The sequence below is a fragment of the Tachypleus tridentatus genome, chromosome 5, assembly GCF_004210375.1.
Source record: "Tachypleus tridentatus isolate NWPU-2018 chromosome 5, ASM421037v1, whole genome shotgun sequence".
NCBI lineage: Eukaryota > Metazoa > Arthropoda > Merostomata > Xiphosura > Limulidae > Tachypleus > Tachypleus tridentatus.
The window spans coordinates 32,831,635-32,854,502 of record NC_134829.1 but is presented as its reverse complement, the minus strand read 5'-3'; the positions used below and the strand labels follow the sequence as shown (position 1 = coordinate 32,854,502).

Here is a 22,868-nt window from a genome sequence, read left to right as displayed (position 1 = left end):
TTCACCTTTCTGCCAAACCTCCCACACACAGCCACCATTTGTTAAGACATTCTCGATTTTTTTTAAGACAAATTGGTCTTCTATTTAATGTCACATTCACAGTGCAGTTCAATAAACTGATTCAAACCTCTCCATATTTGATGATATTCATCATTTATATTATATTCTTGCATCTCCCATTTCTTTGACCAATTCCAAAAACATTACAACTGTTAATTACTATGTACATAAAACTCCTTTACCAAGTAATGCAATTTCTCTAACAATCAGTTTTATGATTTATTTCAATAATTCCAACATTGCAGGTATCCTGTTGTCTTTAATCAGCATGTGTGTCTTCAGGGAGCTGATAATAATTTCATTGTAGCAGAAAATAAATTACATTAGGGAAGAACGTGCACCAAACTATGCAATATTTCTCATCCCCCCCCCTACTGGACTCCATTTAAATTGCTAATGGTCCAGTTACACACTTATCATATTCTTGTTGAAGTGGCTCCTCCCCTAGAAATGGCCAGTTATTCTGAAACAATTTATGAAATGCCTGTTAAACATATTTTTCTGCCTTCCAGAACTCTATTTTTTCCTATGACCTGAATGTTTTTTCTAACTACATATATTAATGTGTCTGACAGCCACCGTGCTTTACATAAATGAACAAAATATGCCACCCAGATTGGACAACATTACATACTCCTATTTGCTGAATGCCCCTCACAAGTTCTGTCATTAACTACTATTTGGCCCCCCACTAGTACAGCAGTAATTCTACAAATTTACAATACTATAATCAGGGGTTCGATTTCCCTCGGAGGGCTCAGCAGATAGTCTGTGGCTTTACTATAAGAAAACACACACAAACACACGTACGTGAACTTCTATTTAGTCATTTTACAACATACTAGATTTATGAAAACTTTACAGAATGAATCTCCTTCACTAGGAATTCTTACTCGTGTTTTCAACTAGACAGTTGAACATATTTTAATGTCTCAATTCCAACGTCTAATTTTGAGAAACTGCATACTCTTTCTTAAGTGGAATTTCAATCTCGAATTTCCACCATAGACCAATCTTTTATGCTGTTCACCAATTATTTTAATATCAATTTTGTCTTATGGCATTGACAGAGAATTTAATATTGTTTGATGCCAGCTTCTCTCCATTGAACTACCTATTACTTCTACCCAACTTATAAATTATATTTTTTCTTATCATTACAGTGAACTATTCTAAACACCTTATGGTAGATACTGACAAAGCAGTCACTTTCTTCTCATGTGCTTTCATGTGTTGGCTCAGTAGCAAGCCTCACAGCTTATAAAACTAAACTTCATGTTTCAATACCCACAGTAAGGAGGACCCACATCGTCTAGTCTGTTGTATAGTTTGTATTTGATAGAAGAAAAAAAATGTTGCTGATTAGGTAATCAATGTGAGAAGATGAATTGTGATTGGTTATTATTTATAGAAAGCAAAGCATTTTTAACTGCTATAGAGAAAACTGTTACAAAATAATGTCAATCACACCCTCAGTTTTAGTTTATTTATTCAGATCTGCATCCTTTATGCAACATGCAGCCTAAATGTTTATTTGTAGTTATGCACAACACTACACAGTGTGTTATTTGTGCTGTGCTCACCATGGATATCAAAAACAGATTTTTAGCTTTACGACTAACCAACGTGCCACAAGGAGGCATAATCCAAATGATTGGTCATTTATTTTATGAGATGTAGTGCAATATTATAAAAGTATATTAAACTTTCTAAAGAAGATTAAACCCAGATGAGCACACAGACCATTCCATTTTCTTCAGAATCTGTATTAACCAACATAATGAGGGAACAGGGATATTTTATTCTCTCCATATCAGTATACACCCACTAGCTGTCTGTAGAGTAAAATAAACCTCATCTAAAAGCAATACACTGTTGGTCCACTGCTCAACTTCTTAGTATAAGCTTATTTCTGACCATTTGTATATTCACGTGGTGTCCAGTTATTGCTATAAATATCTGTTGCACATTTAAGGAAGATTGCAATGAGAACAATCAAAAATAGAAGTCTGTTCTTGTGTTACGGATGATGGTCTTTCCTGTCAAGATGTTTAACCTATTTTCTGATAAGCTGGGAAGTACTTCCACCTTCTACTAATTACACTTGCAGTCAATTTGCACAACAGTGAAATAAGGAGAAAAATAACATTATTCTAGAAGAGTGGTTTTCTTTTCTTATAGATACAACTTCCAATTATCCTTTGATTTGTAAGTTGTTTTAATAACAGTCTAACCTTCGAATTACCAACTTGTTAATCTGTCATTTATTATCAGTGAGTGTCCATGTAATACCTCATACTCATTAACATATATTATTGCTTGTCACAGTATTGAGTTTAAAGAAATGACAAAAGATTGGGAAAGAAAAAAAAAATCCCTCATTTCCCGTGTAAAATACAAAAGAAGGCCTAGTAGCAATTGTGAGATTAATATTGGAAGTATCTTACACACACACACACATGTTATTACAGGTCTTGTAACTAATGTAATATACATCAAATTGTTTGTGTGTAGTAAAGTCCAATAAAACCTCTTCACTCTCTCCCATCACTAATTTTAGGATTGATTTTGGTTTGCTTTGAATTTCACGTAAAGCTACACAAGGGCTATCTACACTAGTCATCCTTAACTTAGCAGTGAAAGACTAGAGAAAAGGCAGCTAGTCATCACCACCCATTTCCAACTCTTTAGCTACCTTTTACCAGTAAATAGTTGTACTGACAATCACATTATAATGTCCCCATGGCTGAAAGGGTGAGCACATTTAATGGAACAGAGATTTGAACCAATAACCCTCAGATTGCAAGAGAAGCTCCCTAACCAACAGGCCATGCCAGACCTCTAATTTTAGGGTCAAGTGTGTGTGTGTGTGTGTGTGTGTGTGTGTGTATATATATATTTTCTTATAGCAAACCCACATCAGGCTAAGTCCACCAAGGGGTATCAAATCCCTGATTTTAGCATTGTAAGTCTGTAGATTCACTGCTGTACCAGCAGGGGACTTTAGGGTTAAGATGTATCAGTTTTTAATGTATTTAAATATTGAAAATCCATGAAAAAATAAAAAAAGAGATCACATAAGTTGTTTATGTGAAAATGTTACATCTAAGAAATAGTAACTGATAAGATTTTTTAAAAAGTTATTTATTTATTTTTGATTTAAGTATATTATTAGTAGAAAATGAATTATAATTACCCAAGACAATTTTCTTAAAAACTTTCCAATGGAGAAAATCAATTCAGGAAATAATATTTGAAATGTTCCTAGTTGCCACATCCAAGATTAAATGCATCTTAATATGCAAGTAGTGAAAAATATTTTAAAACAAAAGCAAAACATTTTAATAAATTTCAAGTCAAATTTTAATTAGATCAGAAAACAAAAATGGACATTTTACAAAGTTCACTTTGACTTCCATGTCTGTGTCACACTATTTTTTTTAATATAAAAGTAATATAAAAACTGGAAAGCAAGGAGTAATGTTTTTATCACAGTGTTTAAAACTATTAGAGAATACTGAGTAACTTAAAATAAAAACTTTTGCAAATAAGAGCCCCCGAAATTGAAAGGAAAAACTACTATTGAACCTAGTGTCTTAGTGTAAAAAATGTTCACTAACAATCATTTTCTATATACAAGTATTCTTTAACTACATGTAACATATCAAGTCTGTTTTGGAAACAAAGACCCAGTTTTAATAAATTATGGTTTGGTTGTTATTACTAACCTTTGTATTTATGCTTTTATAATAAAATTGCCTAAAATATTAGTTAATTCAACATTTCTTAACTTTTTGATGGCTAGATAAAACGTAAATGAAGTCCTAGTATATAAAGAAAACCTCCAATTAAGAATGAAACTACACTAGTAAAAGCTGGTTCTAAAAACATTGCAGTGCCTTTATGAATAAATCTATCCATTTTATCAAAAATATGACTCCATTTAAATATAAATGGCAAATAGTATTCAAAACTCAGCTACTGATTTTGGTCCACCTCTTTGAACTTATTGCATATTACTGCTCATTAACCCGTACTTCAAGCTTATGAAGTTCATCTTGAACTTCAGGAGGAAGGTCATTTGGTAACTGTTCCTCAAAATATTCACGAATCTCTTTTACTTCACTTTGCCAGAAGTCTTTAGGCACATGTAGGAGATCTTTCATATTGATTGGTGGAAGTCCTTTAACATTAATGGCATCTTCAGTTGGCACATAGCCAATGGGAGTTTCCTAGTTATGAGCAGAAAAATTAACTGGTAATAAAACAAATGATTTTTATTTGTACACAATGAAAAAAATAAAAAAAATATTCAGACTAATTTTAGTTTTTGTTTAAATATCAATGGTCCTGATAGCTTGATATTTTAAATTCAGAATAATGTACAACACAACTACTCCACTTGAAAAATAGAAGGCATGTTTTACTTTCATTTAAAAAACATATACTACAGACAAATCATTTTTAGTATCCAGAAGGTAATTAACACAACACCTTCACTAAGATTTTCCACAATTTCACACATTCTGCTTTATTTACATTATTAATACCGGCCACTCAATTAGCCTATACAGATTACTAAGAGAGTTCTCAAAATTTGCTATTCAATAAAAGTAAAAAGGCCATAACTTAAATTTATCAGTGATATTGCTCAAAATTAACTGTGTGGATGAAGTTACAAGTAGGTGACTAGGGCTGGATGTTAGGCTTATGTTAGTATTTAAGATTGAGCACATAAGTTGGTTGGGACTTGTTGGATCAGTTTAGTGAAAGAAAGGTGGTGTACATTTAAATATAGTAGGGGCTAAAGATGTAGTTATAAGAATAAGCTCAACTGTTACTACTGTAAAAGTAATAGAAATAAAGTAGATGGCTTTAAGGACACTGATAAGAATGGAGGATTTTGATATAATGGGAATAAATAAAACATGGTTAAACATAGATGATTTTCATCATAGACGTTTTTTGAAACATGGGGTTACAGACTATTTAATGGAGATAGAGTATTAAAGAAGGTAGGGTGGAGTGACTATATATAGTGTGACATTGAGGATATCACACAACAAGGAGATTGAATCAATTTGAATTTGTGTTACACATATAAAAGGAAAAGAGCTTTAGTACAAATTTGTTACAGACCACTAGATGGTACTGATGAAATTAATGAGAAACTTTACAGTGAGATTAAGATTTCAACTGTTAAAGAAGTCACAGTTATGGAGGATTTTAATTTCAGGCATATAGATTGGGAAATGCTAGAGTCAAACCACGAAGGAGAAAGATTATTGGAAACTGTTCAGGATGACTTTCTTCACTAATTAGTCAAGGAACCTACTAGGATAATGCTAGTTTTAGATTTATTGTTAACTTTAAACATGAAATGATCAAGAGGGTAGAGATTGGGGAATATCTGGGTGCAAATAATCATTACTCTATTAGGTTTGATGTTTTGCTGTATATGGAGATAAGGAATAATTTGCTTACAAATTTAAAGGATGCTGTAATATTTATCTGTTGTGAATTGGACAGTTGAGTTATTTGGAGACACTGATCAGTTGTGGAACATTTTTAAAGGTAATTTTTTTAATACTCAAGATAAACATATTCGTTATAGAAGTAAAAGAATTATTGTTAGTAAAAAAACCAAAAAGATTGGCACACAAAGGCTGCAAGATAGAATTAAAGAAAAGCATCACAAATTAAAAAAAAAATTAAACGCACTGGTAAGACATTAAACTGACTGGTAAGACAGGAGATTTAGATTAAAAACGTTGGTCAAACAGGAAATTAGAATATTGAAAACAGTGAAAAAAAAGTTGGCTGAAAATGTAAAAAATTAACAGTAAAGATTTTTTAGAATACATTAAGGGTAAACAAAATTTTAGAATGGGAGTAGAACCCTTAAGAAGTGATATGGAAAGGTTAGTATCTGATTACTGAGATGGCTGGGTTATTAAATTTTGCTTTTTTCAGTTTTTACTAACAAAGTTATAAACAGTATTCCATATCATAAAAAGTTGATAAATGGAAATGAGATCAAACAAGTTGACTGCATTAATTCTGAGATGATGAAGAAAAAATTGGGAAGTTTAAAAAACAATAATGCTCTTGGGCAAGATAGTATTTCTCCAAGAGTTTTGAAGGAGGTTAAAGATTTGATATGTGAGCCACTTTACTATTTTCTGTCAGTCCTTGAATAATGGACAGGTAACAGGGTATTGGAAGTGAGCTAATGTAACTCCTCATTTCAAAGGGGGTGAAAAGAAATTGTCCCAGCAATTATAGACCCATTAGTCTTACATCAGTTGTGAGAAATATTTTGAAAAGTTTGTTAAAAGATGCTTTGCAAAGTCATTTAACAAAGTTTAGAATCTTTTTGGATTGTCAACATGGTTTCACTAAGGAAATATTTGCCTTAAAAATCTTTTGATGTAGATTGTAGATGAGGGTAAAGGTGTAGATTGGGCATATCAGGATTTTTAGAAAGGATTTGACAAAGTGTCACATAAAAAGCTTGTAAAACGAATTGCCTCTGTAGGCATGGGAAATAAATTAAAAGAGTGGCTGGATGGCAGAAAGCAGAGAGTTGTTACAAATGGAGTTCAGTCAAACTAGATTAACATCACAAGCAAGGTACCTCAGGGCTCAATCTTAGGACTTTTGCTCTCTTTGATTTACATCAATGACATAGATGAAGGAATAGTCAATAAATTACTTCAATTTGCAGATGATATGAAGATCTTGTTTGTTGCTAGCTGTGAAGAGGATGCTGCTGATTTACAAAAGGATTTAGATCATTTAACAAGTTGAGTAAATGGGTTTTAATTATAATAAATACAGGATAATGCATGCGAGTTATTGTACTTTGAGTTATAAATATAAGTACCATGAAAGAAAGGGATATTACTGTAATAGTCTATCAGTTTCTAATGTAATCTAAATGTGCTGTTGCTAGTGGCAGGGCAAATAGAATTTTATGTTGTATTTATGGAAATATTGAATAAAAGTCTAAAGAGGTTATAAATTCATTGAGCACATCACTGGTTAGGCCAAATTTAAAATACTGTGTTCAGTCTTGGGCTCCTTACCTTAGAAAAGACATTGAATTACTGGTAAGGGTTACTAGAATGGCACCTTGGATGGAGGGGTTGTCACATGAGGAGAAACTGAAATCTCTAAAATTGCTTTCTCTTAAAAGAGAAGAGTTGGGGGATTCGATTGAGGTGTTTAAGATTGTAAAGGGAATTGATGGTGTTGCTCAATCTTTTTTTTTTTTCAGATTTAACTCTGTGAATAGTAAGACAAGGGAACACAAGTATAAATTTTGGCAGGGTACGAGTCATTGAAGATGATGCATATCCTGCTAAGAATGGGTTGCCTTCAAATGTTGTAGAGGTAGTTTAGAAGAAAGCTTGATAATTATATGAATTTTAAGGGCTAGTTTTAAGGTTTGTGCATTTTGTTTTGTTTTTATTTTAAGTTACTGTAGAGTGTGTAACAGCCAAGATAAGCCATGTTGTCTCAAAACTAAGTTAAAATAACACTTAAATTTTTCCACAACTTGTTTATTTATTAAACTTCATAACATTATAGCAGTGATACGATTTCCATAAACTACTTACCACAACACTAGGCTCACCATCAGCACGGCGACATATCCAGTCAAGTACCCTACAGTTTTCTCCAAATCCTGGCCATAAGAACTTCCCTTCAGCACTTTTACGGAACCAGTTCACGTGGTATATTTTTGGAAGCCTCAAACCTGGCTTCTTAGCAAAACTTAACCAATGCTGAAGATAGTGGCCAAAATTGTAACCAAAGAAAGGACGCATAGCAAATGGGTCATGCATTATTAGCTTTCCTGCAAACCATAAAAAAAAAAATTTTTTTGAAGATAAACACTCAGATTAATGTGTTTGAGAAAAATAGCTAGCAACATGTTTTTATGTTTAACATTGTCACTACAAGTTCTGTTATTGTTATATTCACATTCTTACAAGTAAACATTTCGATTGTATATAATGTAATAAACAATTTTGTTCAGTAATATATGTCAAAATAGTTTCAAAGTTAGTTGCAATTGCTGTAACATATTATGTGTGCTACAATTCTACAATAGTTAATGATTAAAACACCACACATGACAAATTAACCTTTATATTCAGCAGCAGCTGTAGCTTCTGACCTCATGGATGCACCAACAAACACACCATGATTCCAGTTGAAGGATTCATAGATTAAAGGAACACCTTAGATACATAGAAAGAACAATTTTTTTTAAATACACATCACAATCCATGCAAACAAGTCACATTTATTAATTTTATAATCATGTGAATGGATTTAAGCATAGAAAAAAAAGGTTAATCTGTTTAGTATTTTCTTACATAATATTTTAATTTACAATTTGCAAGTCTTCTTTCAATTGTATATCATTTGATGTATTATCTTGTACTAGTTTACTTACACAGGGTAATTTTTTCCCAAAACTCATACAATAATTTTACTGCTACTACATATAAAAAGATATCCTATTTAATTCAATTTTTCTAATTAACTTCAATAGTTGCTCACCTTCAGGTCTTCTACCACCAAAGATTATAGCAGAAACAGGCACCCCGTTTGGATCCTCCCAATGTGGGTCCATCATGGGGCATTGTTTTGCCGGAGTACAAAATCTAAATGATCGAATAAAGTACAGAGAAATAAGAAATATTAGAATTCAAGATATTTTATATATATCTTATATGAAACCACGGGAAAAATGAAAGGTAAAAACAACTGGAAAACTGATACCTGCAGACAAATGGAAATATCACATGTACAACAGTTGCCATTCATATTTTCATAATTTGGCTTTCACATAATGCATATAAAAGTATTTGTTCCGACGACACAGAAACAAACGCATTAATAAATCCTTAAAGCATCATCTCACAAAGCACTGAATAGTCCCAAGTGTCATTGGTGTAAAATATTTTGTTTTGTGAGACTGGGTGCATGATAAAATATTTATAAATACTCATTGTTTCATAATTACATGGCACTTCACTGAAGTACTGACTAAACCTTAATACTTAAATGTCAATAATACTCATTGTGGAAATGAACCTCCATTCTTAAAATTTATTTCATTTTAATGGCCACTTTTCTTTAAAGTACAACAAATTATAGCACTGAAAACAACTATAAAATTAACAAGTATAACAAGAGTCCTTAAGGAAAATCCTGTACCTGGAGTTGGGGTGTGCAGCTGGTTTACCACTTTTGGGGGTCCAGTTTATGTCATTTAACCAAGACTTAATACGAAGTCCTTTCTCTACTTCATCTTCAAGTCCCTCCCAGAAAAATCCACCATCACTGGTTTCTGCCACATTTGTGAATATGGTGTTCTTCTGCATTGTATACATTGCATTTGCATTTGTCTTTAATGAAGTTCCTAAGAAGAGACGGAAAATTACAAAGGACGTAATAGACAGGCACTGAAAGCATGAAACACTTTTATTTTCAACAAACAAAGAAACAAAAAGAGCTTTAATAATAAAATGAGTTAATATATTTCCAGTTATGGTACACTTATCAGAGAATGTTACCCACATTAAAGCAATACAAAAGTAATCTGGATTTTCTTCTCTACAGGTTATAAGAAACCAGATACAAAGAGCTACTTAGCATAATCACTCTATCTATGGTGTAAGTACCGTTTTCCATCTATTCATAGCCTCTCAAAGTTGATAAACCAGCAAACAGTAAAAAAAAAGAAAGAGATATTTATAAGTTTTGTCCACCATCTTTCTTCAACAGGCATAGCATTTATCTAGTTCTAGTAGTAACTATAATTTTATCATTTGATAGAGCAACACAGCCTACACAGTATTTTGCACATGGTGATTACAAAATAAATAAAATGTGTGTCAAATATTTTTCCTTGTGAATACTCACTTCTTTCATTATTTGCATACAATGTAAATACAAGAGAACTTGATTTATTATAAGCAGTTCTCCCAAGTCTTTAGTAAAATAACTATCTAACAATGTATGTAAATGTACAATAAGCAAACAAAACACTTACATGTAACTATAAACAGATGTTAAGAAGCATTAAACAGCAAGTTTTAAAAAATGTGAGCAATAAATTTTAGTAAAACTGCTTTGAAATCATCAAAAATACTTACCTGGAGCAACACCAAAAAATCCATATTCTGGGTTAATAGCTCGCAACTGGCCTTCTTTGTCAAACCACATCCATGCAATATCATCACCAACACACTCTACCTTGTATCCTGGTAAAGTTGGAGTCATCATAGCCAAATTGGTCTTTCCACATGCACTTGGAAAGGCAGCAACTATGTATTTTTTTACTCCCTCTGGATTAGTAATACCCAAGATCTAGAAAATTATATTTATACAATTAAATTAAACTAAAATAAAAATAGTACTTTCAAAAATTTAGGATCCAGTACCTTAAACTATTTTCCAAATGATTATTTCATCCAGAAGTAGTTTAATCAGAAAGTTCTTAGCTGACTGACTGATGCCAAATTTTAGTTGGTTTAAAAATGCTCTTTCTACAAAAACTGATATAAAATTAGACAAGATTCACAATAAATAAATCTTTGAAAAATACTACCCCTAGATGCCCATGTGATTTACAAAATAATGAGTATTGAGACAATAAGGGTCCTATTGGTCTGCCTCAGCCGTCTCACCCTCTAAACTAGGTTATTAAATAAAAAAATAAAACTTCAAAGCCAACCATTATTTATACAATTATCAAACTCTCTCTTAAATCCTTTAAGTTTCTGTCCTCAAAACATCCAAAGGCCAACCAACCTGTTATAAAAATAAAACTATCTTAGCTGAAGATGACTCCTACCATGCAAAACTTCATACTTGTGTCCCAGTGTTACCTTTCTTACCATCAAGTATGAAGACGATGCATCATGACTATCAGTTCCCTTAGTAACCTTAAGCACCTCAGTCAGATTCCCTTTATCTTTTCTTTCTTTTTAAAGAGAAAACAATTTTATATCACTTAACCTGTCTTATAAGACAACCTTTCCATCCTAGTAGCCCTCCTCTGAACCATTTCCAACAATTGAATACCTTTTATAAGGTAAGGAGCCCAAAACTAAACACAATATTTACAAATCTTTTTTTTAATAAAGCAGCAGTATTCTCCTTCCAAACAGCAATACTCAAAATCTTAAACTCAGAAAATGTATTCTTTATTGACCATTTCTTCATCTATATAACTAATGTAAATCTAAAAGAAAAAAGGTCCTAAGATTGAGCATTTGGGTGCCTCACTTGTGAAATGAATCTAGTCTGACTAAACTTCATTTAGAACAACCTTCCACTTTCTTTCATCCATCCATCCACCCAATCCAATTAGCTAATTTATTCCTCATATTGACAAAGACAATTATTAACAAGACTTTCATGCAATGCTTTGTAAAATACTTTTAGAAAATCCAGATACACCAAATCTACCGCCTTACCCCCATCTACACAAGCAGTAACATTTTCAAAGAATTTCAAAAGATTTGTAAGGCAACATTTTCCCTTAGTGAAACTACGTTGACTATTCAATAAAATTCTAAAAACTTTGCTAAATGAAGATACATAGCATCTTTTAACAGACTTTCCAAAACATTTCCCACAACTGATGTAAGACGAATGGGTCTATAATTACTGGGACAATTTTATTATCTCCTTATAAAAGGAGCAGTAACATTAGCTAACTTACAATCCTCTGGCACCTGTCCACTATAACAATAAATCTAAAACTAGCATTATCCTAGTAGGTTCCTTGACTAATTAGTGAAGAAAGTTCATCCTAAACAGTTTCCAATAATCTTTCTCCTTCGTGGTTTGACTCTAGCATTTCCCAATCTATATGCCTGAAATTAAAATCCTCCATAACTATGATTTCTTTAACAGTTGAAATCTTAATCTCACTGTAAAGTTTCTCATTAATTTCATCAGTACCATCTAGTGGTCTGTAACAAATTCTCACTAAAAGCCTTTTCCCGTTATATCTGATAATAAACACCCAAACAGATTTAATCTCCTTGCTATTTTATTCAATATCCTCAACAGCAACAGGATGTATTCACATTTTACATATAAAGCCCCCCCCCAACGTTTATACTCTATCCTTTTGAAATAGTATGTAACCCTGTTTTTCAAAGAAACTTCAGCCATCAAAATCATCTGTGTTTAACCATGTTTCAATTATTCCCATTATATCAAAATCTTCCATTCCTTCTAGCACTTTAAAGTTATCGAGTTATCTATTTTATTTCTTATAATTATAGCATTATAATAGCAACAATTAAACCTACCCTTAGAACTACTTCTATATTAATTCCTATGCTAAACTTTTCTCTACATCTTAATGTTTTTGCATTTAGGTTATTCTGGCCTTCACCACTGTCTAGTATATTACCATGTGGAATTGCACTCTGTACAAGGTTGAGGTATGCATACTCATACACATAGGGTTAAACAAAGTCATTTCTGCCATAAAATTAGAAGAAAAAAAATTACTGAACGAAGTAACTCACCAACATATGTTCAGCAAACCACCCTTCACGTTTTCCCAAAATGGAACCAATCCTAAGTGCAAAACATTTCTTGCCTAAGAGTGAATTGCCTCCATAACCACTACCAAAGGAACAGATTTCGTTATTTTCAGGAATGTGGGCAATTATCGTTTTAGCAGGATTGCAGGGCCAGTTGTTGATAGGAGGAGCTGAAAGAAAATACAAAAATCCTAATATAATCCACTGTTCACTTAATCAAAGTAAGTCTAATGTAACTTACTTAGATTTATGTTACAGATAACACTAATCACCTAGATCATACTGACTTGTATTTTTAGACAGTAAACAAGATGACATCACATGGCTTTCTTACATCTGCTGAAAAATTTACAAAAAAGGCTTCTGGTTTGTGCTTCTATGGTACAAATCTTTTTGCTAAATATTTTCAACATCTTTAATTTATCAATTAAAACTAAAAAATATATATATATATATATACACACATACATGTATTTGGGTCACAAATGTAATAAACTAATAAGGAGCAATAATTAAAAATTTTCACAATATGTTGGCTTAAAAGAAAAATACATACTGGGCATAGGTAATGGCTGTCCTACAGAATGTAGGCACTTGATAAAATTATCATCACCCAAAGCTTTCAGCACGGCTGAACCAATACGAGTCATGATACGCATACAGCAAACAACATATGGAGAGTCTGTGAGTTCAATGCCTACTTTAGCTACAGGAGAGCCAATGGGACCCATGCTATATGGGATTACATACATGGTTCTTCCTGGAAAAGAACAAAGTTCAAATGAGAAATTTCAATTAAACTAATAAAAATAGTTTTGTGATGAGTAATATAAATACACTTTTCAACCTTAACGTGAGAAACATAACTTCAACAATAGAAAACCTCTCCACATTCAGACTTAAGTTACTTTGAAATGTCAGTGAATATAAAGGCAGATCTCGGGTTCAAAAACCAACTCTAACTGTACTCTTCAGTTAACGTACAGTTAGAATATCAAAGAGCTACAAGAGTGTATTTCTTCAAAGGTTATAATTGTAACAGAGTTTTGATCCTAACGATACTAGTAATTTTAATGTGTATTATCGTAGTTTTATGTAGAACAGTAGCAATTAAAATGCAGCAAAAGCCTAAAGAAGTAAGAATTTGTCAAAATTTCTTATCTGTAGGTAAAGCCAACTACAGTTAACCAAACATATACAGTAAAATATTTTAAATAGTTCTTAAACTTCTTTATTAAATCATTATATATTTTCTTTAAAATATTTGTTAAATAGTAGCTTCAGAATTTAAAAAAAAGAAGCTAAATATGTGTAGAGGGTTCTCAATATTAATCAATGTTTACTTGTTAAATATTGCATAAAGCCATTCAAGGGCTATCTGCACTAGTCATCCCTAATTTAGAAGACTAACTAAAAGAAAAGCAATTGGTCAAGACTACTCACTAACATATCTTGGGCTACTCTTTTGCCAGTGAACAGTGGTACTGACCATCACATTATAATATCTCCACAGTTAAAAGAATGAGCATGTTTAATGAGATGGGGATTTTAACCTGCAATCTTCATATTGCAAGAGAAGCTTTAATCTGTAGTGAATAATAGGTTGACTGTCACTTAATAGCATTCCCCACAACTGAAAATGTGAGCACATTTCAGTAATTCATTTTGAGTTCATAGCCTGTAAATGTTGAGTCAAGCATTTTGACCACCAGACTACACCAGACCTAAAGGATATGTGAACCACCCTTTTCTCTGCACATTTTGAAATGAATTGACTTGACAAGTCAGGAAGGTATGAGGCTCAACTTTTATATTCTTTGTGGATACTGTTCAGCTTATGTTTCTAAATTACTGTAAGCCTCAGCAACCTCTGTTATAAAACATTAAAAGGGAGAAATCAAAACTATGTGTGTTACATGACACAGAAGAATGAAAATAAAAAAAATATTTGTAAACACATCCTTTTGAACTTAAAACTTATATGATATTAAAATATTATTAAATATACTCTATATTTTGATGTCACATTTATTTATTGAAGTTTTAATGCAACCCAGTGAAAGGTCATGGCACATGCATTTTGTTCCTGCTGTACACACACAGTTAATAGATATAAGGGGTGCTAATCTGTGCTAAAATAATTGTCTCTAATTCACTGCTATCCACTGATAGAACTTGAGATAGAGCTAATGTTTACAATGCATTGCAAAATATAAGTTGACTACTGATTACAGTACTGATTGACACTGGCTATTGAAATAAAAGTGCAATTAATTACAATAAATATCTTATGTGTGAGAAATACTTCTTAGGTCTAAATTCAGTACACTGAAGTACCAGATCTCCCATGTTAGTTGAGAACCTTATAAAGAAGTTTTATAAATATTTTTAATTTTCAGCATAACCAAAATAGAAAAGCAATAGTTGTATATTTAACCTTGAATAAGTACTTTTAAATTTCAAACATTCACTTCACTTCTTTTAATGCAACACAATAATAATTTAAAAAAAGTTTTCTCACCCTTCATGCAGCCTGGAAATCTTTCAGCAAATTCCTTTTCTAGATCTTTAGGAGAGATCCAGTTTCCTAGCCTTCCTTTCACTCCTTCTTTGGGTGTGGGAATAGTTTCATTCTTGTTAAGAGTGCTGATGAAAGTAAGACTTTCTACTCTGGCTACATCTGAAGGATCTGTGCAAGCTAGCCAGCTTTACAAACAGAATGTTACATCGATTAATTGTTTTAAGAAAGAAACACATGATAAACTGCAACTGAGAATTTTCAGAGAATATGGTCTTTCTGTGTGTCACAACCACCACTTTGAGAATGTTGGTAACTACTTTAAACAATTTATTTCCATACCATAACAATTTTTCACTATTTCTGTGTAAAATACGACACCCCAGAAGTTAAACTCTGACAACTCACTTATCATAATCAGCTAGTAAACCTTTTACAACTAGTAATGAAAATATACAAAGATTGGTGGCTTGAATGGAAAAAACCATTTTGAAAATAAAAATTTGCAAACCTTTTCCCACCTTAATGATAAAAAAAAATCTTTAAAACCCTTGGTTTTAGGCAAGGTTAAATGTGCTATGAATATATAAACTTCAAATACCTACCATTATGTGCACACTAAAAATACAAGATAAAGAAAAAATGTTCATAAACATAATATATCTTTCAAAGATGTAAACACCTACTTGTTTTCATATTTTCTAAGTGGTGTAATTATTCCTTGTTTATGCATCATTCCCAACAGGTAATTATTTTCTGCTTCACTTCCATCACAGATGTGAATGCTTTCTGGCTTGCAAAGCCTGGCCTTCTGTTCAACATATTCTCTGACCTTTGGCCTGAGCTTGCAGAGGTCACCATGAATAACACTAAAGAGTTTACTACCTACTCGAACCAGTTTTCCTGGCGTAATGAGAGGTTGAGACTCCCCATATCTATGGATAACAAAATCAAAACATTATGTATTTATTTAATTTCATTACCTTCCAAGTCTGATAATTAAGGCAATTTTAATTGTTCACAAGTATGCTGATAAGCTCACAACTTATTATCTTACTCAATTATTTCAGTTATTCAAGCTCTTATACTGATGTTAACATGTTTAGGATTTTAGTCACTAACTATCTATTAAAAAAAGTAAGAGTAAATAACAGAATCCCAGGATATGAATTAATAATTTAAAGAAACTCAAGTACAAGAAGAATACTGCTGCTTAACAAAGATTTATAAGACAAGTTATACAAGTAAAGGGCAGACAACTGTTAATTATGATAAATAGAAAGTAATGTATGTGGAATATCATAATTTGAATTATATGTATAATTTCAATGGGAATAATTTTAACAGTGTTACAAAAGAAAGGGATTTTGGTATTCTTGTTAATGAGTCTCTTAATTCATCCAAGTGTGCTATTCTTAGTGATGGGGCAAGTAGTAAAATAGATTGTATCTACAAATATACTAAATACACAACTAACGAGGTAATACTTTCCTTGGACAGGGCATCAATTAGGCTACATTTAAAGTATTGTATTTAGTCTTGGGATCCGTACCTTTGAAAGTGTATTGAATTGTTGGAAAGTGTTCTGCGAAAGGGTATCAGGATGACACCTGGGGTGAAAAAGTGGTCACATGAAACAGGTTAAGATGTGTGAATTTATTATTATTTTTTGTAAGAAAAAACAAAGAGCGTTAAAAGGTTTTGACTAAAGTATTTGAGATTGCTATGGGAATTGATAGTGTTGATGTATAAACTTTTTACTTAATTGTAATAACAGTGAGACTAGAGGACACAAATACAAATGTTAGCAAGGTAGGATTGATAAGTAGGGTAAGACACCTTTATTTATCTAGCACAATGGATGGCCTTTGGAACGGGTTGCTTTCAGATGTGGTGGATACAATAATTTCAATTCAGAGAGTTTTAAGAAAGGCTATTTACATATATGAATGGTCAGGGCTGGCTTTGAGTGTTTTAAAAGTTTAATCTGGTAATGGAACAACCTAGATGGACCAATAGATTCTTTTTTATCTTTATAATGTTACATATATATGTATTACTACTTACAAGTAATTATTGTGATAAATCTACACACACACACACAGAGTTAAACTCACTACTTATACCATATCGTTCAATCTCATTGTTATTTATAACACCTTATATTTTGTTAAATAGAAATAATATACAAACCACTAAAACTTAAAGAAAGTTCATTAAATTTAAAAACCTTAAATGCTGATCAGAAGCTATTATTCAACTTCCGACTTCTTACATTTTTGACCATATTAATATGGAAGTTATACTAGCACTGCTGTTACAAACTACTGAAGTTTAGTAAATAAACGGTTTAGTTGTGCTGTGGTAAATCTTTATACTCACGCATTACTTTCCGTTGTTTCAAGTCCTGGCATGATGTTTCGGCATCAAACGTCAAACGATACAGCAGTAACCTGTAATATTACTTTGCGTAACAACTATACAGTCAACAAAATCTACAGTTTGATGTTACAGTAATATATGGCCCATGAGTAGGCAAACAAGTTATTTCAAGCAACCTCGCTTGCAAATAACCCCAAAGCCGGATTAAATTATTATGACTTATAAGCTATACCAGAAAGCAAACACCATTTGAATTATCTGTTTAACTTTATAGCCAACAGAATAATACGTCTTTTAACTATAAGCTCTTTCTTTTATACTTTTACATAACTACTCGCAATTAAATTGTGAGGCGGTTTACAACTAACAGGTGGTTGCGAAATCTGACAATTGATCATTGCCTGACGTAGTTTAGCCTTGACAAGACGAGATCTTATTCGTTGACTGCAACGCTCCTTCCTTCTCCTCAACGGAGCCAAGCAACAGCACAACAGCATTCTTGATTGGTCGGTTAGGTACACACCTCCAAAAAGTATTGGAATCTAACATACTGACTTCCACTAGTGCCTGGCACTGATATATGTATATATGTGTGTCAATATATATAAACAGAATTTTTTTTTTTTACTTAATACGAATGTAAAGAGGTTTTAAGATAGTTTCACTGGTAGATTTATTTATGAATATCACTACTAGAAATAAGCTTTGCCCCTGGAATTGTAAGTTATGTATGAAATTTGTTGTACAGAATGTGTCAGCTAATACGCTAATGCGTAACATCACAACTCGAGCCTCAGAGTGCAATTCATAACCCAACACGTTATTTGACTTAAATCCACATATCAAAGCCAGCCCAAACTTAATAAAAATAGGTTACACAATCTATTTTTAAAACAAATTCACTAATAGTTAGATAACAAGATTGTAATTTTAAGACTTGTAGTCTCACTGTCTGTCTCTCAGAAATCACTGCCCAAGAGACTCTTTTTATTGTTATTGTTAATAGAACTTATCTGTTGAGCTGGACAATGAGAGACCCTTTATTTCTATTACTTCGCTAGCTTTTGGTGTTTAAACCCTAACTTTGGACGTTCGTAGCTTTATAGAATATCAAGCATATGATAAAGTTTAAATAATTTGGTCGAACCACTTTTTTTTTGTTCGACAAAATTTACTTTATTTACAATACGTTCACAATCTCTATTACTTTTCACCAAAATTATTTAGTCAATCAGGATGATAAAGAGGGTAAAAGTAAACCAACTAAGTCGGAAACATTGGTCTACATTCAAACTTTTGCCTAAAGCATTCATTTATCTCCGTCTTCCCGCTGTCGATAAATAGCTTGCTTCACTCGGCAATTATCTTTTGTAAATACTACCTGATGGAATCTGTTAGAAAGCAAACTGTAAATAAAGGACAATGTTTGATGAAGTTTCTCTTCCTTCCTTCTGTTGTTACTAAATCCCTAATAAAAAAATCATTACATTCTAATTACACACCCTGTTTTGTGAGAGGTAAAAATCGAATAATTATCATACCAAAAATTACGGTAATCAAGCCAGTTAATTCTGTGCGATGAACGTTAGCACAAATACACATAACGGATTATCTTCAGAGTAAGATTTAAAATCACCTCATTCTCAAAGCAAATGAAAGACCTAAATAGTTATAAATGAAAATATGATTTTGTGATATTTGATTATTTATCACGTTTATGCAGGATGAAAAGATGCAATTAAAAGAGTTATTTAAGGTGTTAGATACGACTGTAATTCACAACATTGTTATAAACCAATTGCGGTAACAATTAAAATTCTAATAACATATATTTTGGTTATATGCATGGTACCATTGCAAAAAACAACAACAACAAAACACCAGAGTTCAATGGGTATTTTTCTTCTAATTTTCGTTATTGTGAATTTGTTCTTTGTATCGATCACAAATACCTCGGCAGGATATGGACTTGAAAATGTAAAAATAGGAACGTTGAACGTTAGTATTCAAATTTTGAATTTGCCATCACTGATACATTAAAATATCCACAAAGTACCTTATAACAAAAAAACTCCACAATTTCAGTTCCGATCATTCAACTTAATAATGTTTCTTTAGTGATACACGATACGAGTTGCCTTAGTTAATTTCGTAATAGGCTCCTGAAGGTACATCGGCAAGTCTGGGGGCTTTCAAAGCTAAAAATTGAGTTTAGATACGTGCAGGGGATACAGCTGTGACTGTTAATAGGAAAATTTATCACTGCATGTACATCATAGTGGTCCAGTCGATCTAATAAAGAAGGGGTCCGGTAAATATGTATACATTTGTTAGGTTTGGTTCGTTTTGTTTTTGAATTTCGCACAAAGCTACTCGAGGGCTATCTGTGCCAGCCGTCCCTAATTTAGTAGTGTAAGACTAGAGGGAAGGCAGCTAGTCATCACCACCCACCGCCAACTCTTGGGCTACTCTTTTACCAACGAATAGTGGGATTGACCGTCGCATTATAACGCCCCCATGGCTGAAAGAGTCAGCATGTTTGGCGCGAAGGGGATGCGAAACCGCAACCCTCAGATTACGAGTCGCTCGCCTTAACGCACTTGGCCATGCCGGGCTGTAGATGGAAGGCATCTAGTCAACAGCATATATCGCCATCTCTTGTGTCACTGTAATTTAATTGTAAGATTTGATTGTAACTTTACAACAGGTCTACAGCTTGAAAGACCAGAGAGCGATTTTTTTTTTTTTTGCGTCAATAGAGAACGAACATAGACCTGTGCATCCATCGCTTTCTCAGTAGCTTAGCAGTATACTCGAAAGCCTTGCAAATACCTGTGATGTGATACAGCACAGATATCCTTTGTACAGCTTTGTGCAAAACAAGAAATAAACAAGCCTCGGGTCTAGTGCACACTTCGACACATTTAATTCTAGGCAACATTTGCTGGTTGATAAATACATAATTATAGAACAGTCACATTAGTTCAGTTCTCTCTCTCTCTCTCTGTATATATATCTACTCAATATATGAAAGTAATATCCTTCTACACCTGTCAACATATGATCTGCCTAGTACTTATTAATACTTAATGTCACATTAAAATAATGAAGATATAACTTTATTATTTCTGGTGAAAAATAATATCAAACATTTGTAAATGAGGGAGAAAATGTGATCTACGTTTCTAACGAGTAACCCTTGTTAGGAGTGATTAGTGAAATTAACATAAACGCTGCTTATCCTTTATAATCATTTGTTTGTTTTTGTGAATTTTAATTTTGTGCAAAGCTACGCAAGAGCAATTTAAACTAGCCGTTCCTAATTTAGCAGTTTTATTTTATTCGACGAACGAGTAAACACGTTCCCTTATGTACACGTGGCCCTAACGCAAAGGACATCTGAACATCTTTCAACATACGCGGTTTCTCAGCTGACGACCTTCTCTGTAATTGGTTGTCGTATCCAGCCCCACCTCCAACCTTCGCCTATGATCGCGTGTTTGGAGATTTCGTAACACTTGCAAAAAAAAGAAAAAAGAGAAAAGATTAAATCGATAAAATGTTGGGCACGATGCCATTTTCTGACGTCAAAGACGAAGGTGTAAAAATAAACAACTTGGCTGTTTTGACGAATCTATTATATTATGCAGTTTTGGATCAACTCGTTCTACGTAGTTTAAAATTTGAAGTGTTGTGATTGAAGAAATTAAGGTATGCTTATAAGATGAGATAATTTCCATTGTATTTGATATCGGTAAATAGTAAGGGAAATTGAATAAACGTTTTTGAAAAGGAAATGAAATGGCTTAAAATACCGGATGTTTCGTTGTAGTAGTGTAATCGTTTTTTGTTTTTTTTGTATCTATTTTCTTCAATTATTAACTTGTAACGTTGGAGTTTGTTACATATATATTAATTGATAGACATCCGTTACATCATATATCAAACATTTGCAGAGCCCTAGTCAGTTTTCGCGCCCCCTCGTGACAAAATACAAGCCATAAAGGGGTCCGTCATGCTCTCCCGAAAATTTATGATTTTAGAACATGAAAACCTGCATTTCGTGGCATATTTTTAGGGTATGAAGGAGATGAGAAAAGTGAAATAATTGAGGCAACAGTGATACTTTGAAGATATAATTGAATAACAGAGAAGGACGGAATCAGAAACAAGAATGCATATAAATAAATTAATGCAGAATTATTTTATACTAAAATAATAATCAAATATAACATTGCGAAAAGGCCTGGCATGGCCAAGTGTGTTAAGGCGTGCGACTCGTAATCTGAGGGTCGTGGGTTCGCATCCCCGTCGCGCCAAAGATGCTCGCCCTCCCAGCCGTGGGGGCGTTATAATGTGACGGTCAATCCCACTATTCGTTGGTAAAGAGTAGCCCAAGAGATGGCGGTGGGTGGTGATGACTAGCTGCCTTCCCTCTAGTCTTACACTGCTAAATTAGGGACGGCTAGCACAGATAGCCCTCGAGTAGCTTTCTGCGAAATTCCAAAACAAACAAACAAACAAACAATGCGAAAACTTAAAACATTAGTTTGGATATAGTAACCTAAAAAGTTAACATAAAATAAAATAAATTGTTTGATATAATGCTTTGGATGTAATTATGTAACTTCAAAGAGTAATTCTTCTTGCCTTTGCTGCTGCAACTTTATCGATTAGTTCCTCAAAATGTATGCTGTCGGTAATCTCTCGCTCCACACTCAGCAAAGCCAAGGCTGACAATCTTTCCTGTCCCATGGATGATCTCAGGTAAGACAGGATAAGTTTTAACTTACTAAAAGACCTTTCACAACTGGCAATAGATCTTGCAACAGTCAGTAAGATCTGCAGACCAACTCAGATTTGGAAATACATCATCCCCATACTGCACAATGAAGCGAAGCAGGTCCTCTGGTGTCGAAAGCTTAACATCATCCCTTGTCTTGAGTAGCATTCGGCAGTCCATTATTTCACTGAACATCTCCAAGCCATCCAAGTCTGTATCATAAGAGCTTCCCATAAAAATGCATATCTGTTTCAAGCCATTCTCATTAGTTGTGGATATCAGTTCCTTTATGTCTAAAAGAAAGCCAAAACTAGAGTCTAGTTTCTTCAAGCTGATGAATCTGTCTCTCATTTCTGTGTGTATTTTGTCAATCATACTTTTCATCAGTCGTAGCATTTCATGTAGGATGGGTCCTACATCCTCTGCTGTTTCTCGGGCATTTTTTTCTTCTTCCTTTGTCGTCTCTCAATTTGGACATCATAAGAACTGCATAGTTCCTTTGCTTCTTTAAGAGAATTCTTGCATATGGAATCACTGT

General features: G+C 33.0%; 1 protein-coding gene across 2 annotated transcripts; it reads right to left on the bottom strand.

Annotated features, from left to right (window-relative positions):
• Positions 1-3,405: 3,405 nt before the first annotated feature.
• LOC143250867 (phosphoenolpyruvate carboxykinase, cytosolic [GTP]-like) lies at positions 3,406-17,899 on the bottom strand. Of its 2 annotated transcripts, XM_076501987.1 has the most exons (11): positions 17,548-17,899; positions 15,852-16,100; positions 15,169-15,353; positions 13,204-13,407; positions 12,630-12,817; positions 10,236-10,449; positions 9,295-9,499; positions 8,635-8,738; positions 8,214-8,309; positions 7,683-7,921; positions 3,406-4,292 (listed from the first exon to the last, which is right to left on the bottom strand). In XM_076501987.1, the coding sequence occupies exons 1-11, from the start codon at positions 17,577-17,579 to the stop codon at positions 4,077-4,079; spliced, it is 1,932 nt and encodes a 643-aa protein (XP_076358102.1). In that variant the 5' UTR covers positions 17,580-17,899; the 3' UTR covers positions 3,406-4,076. The 2 variants fall into 2 exon arrangements, with proteins under 2 accessions (XP_076358102.1, XP_076358104.1); XM_076501989.1 differs by lacking the exon at positions 8,214-8,309.
• Between the last annotated feature and the right edge of the window lie 4,969 nt (positions 17,900-22,868).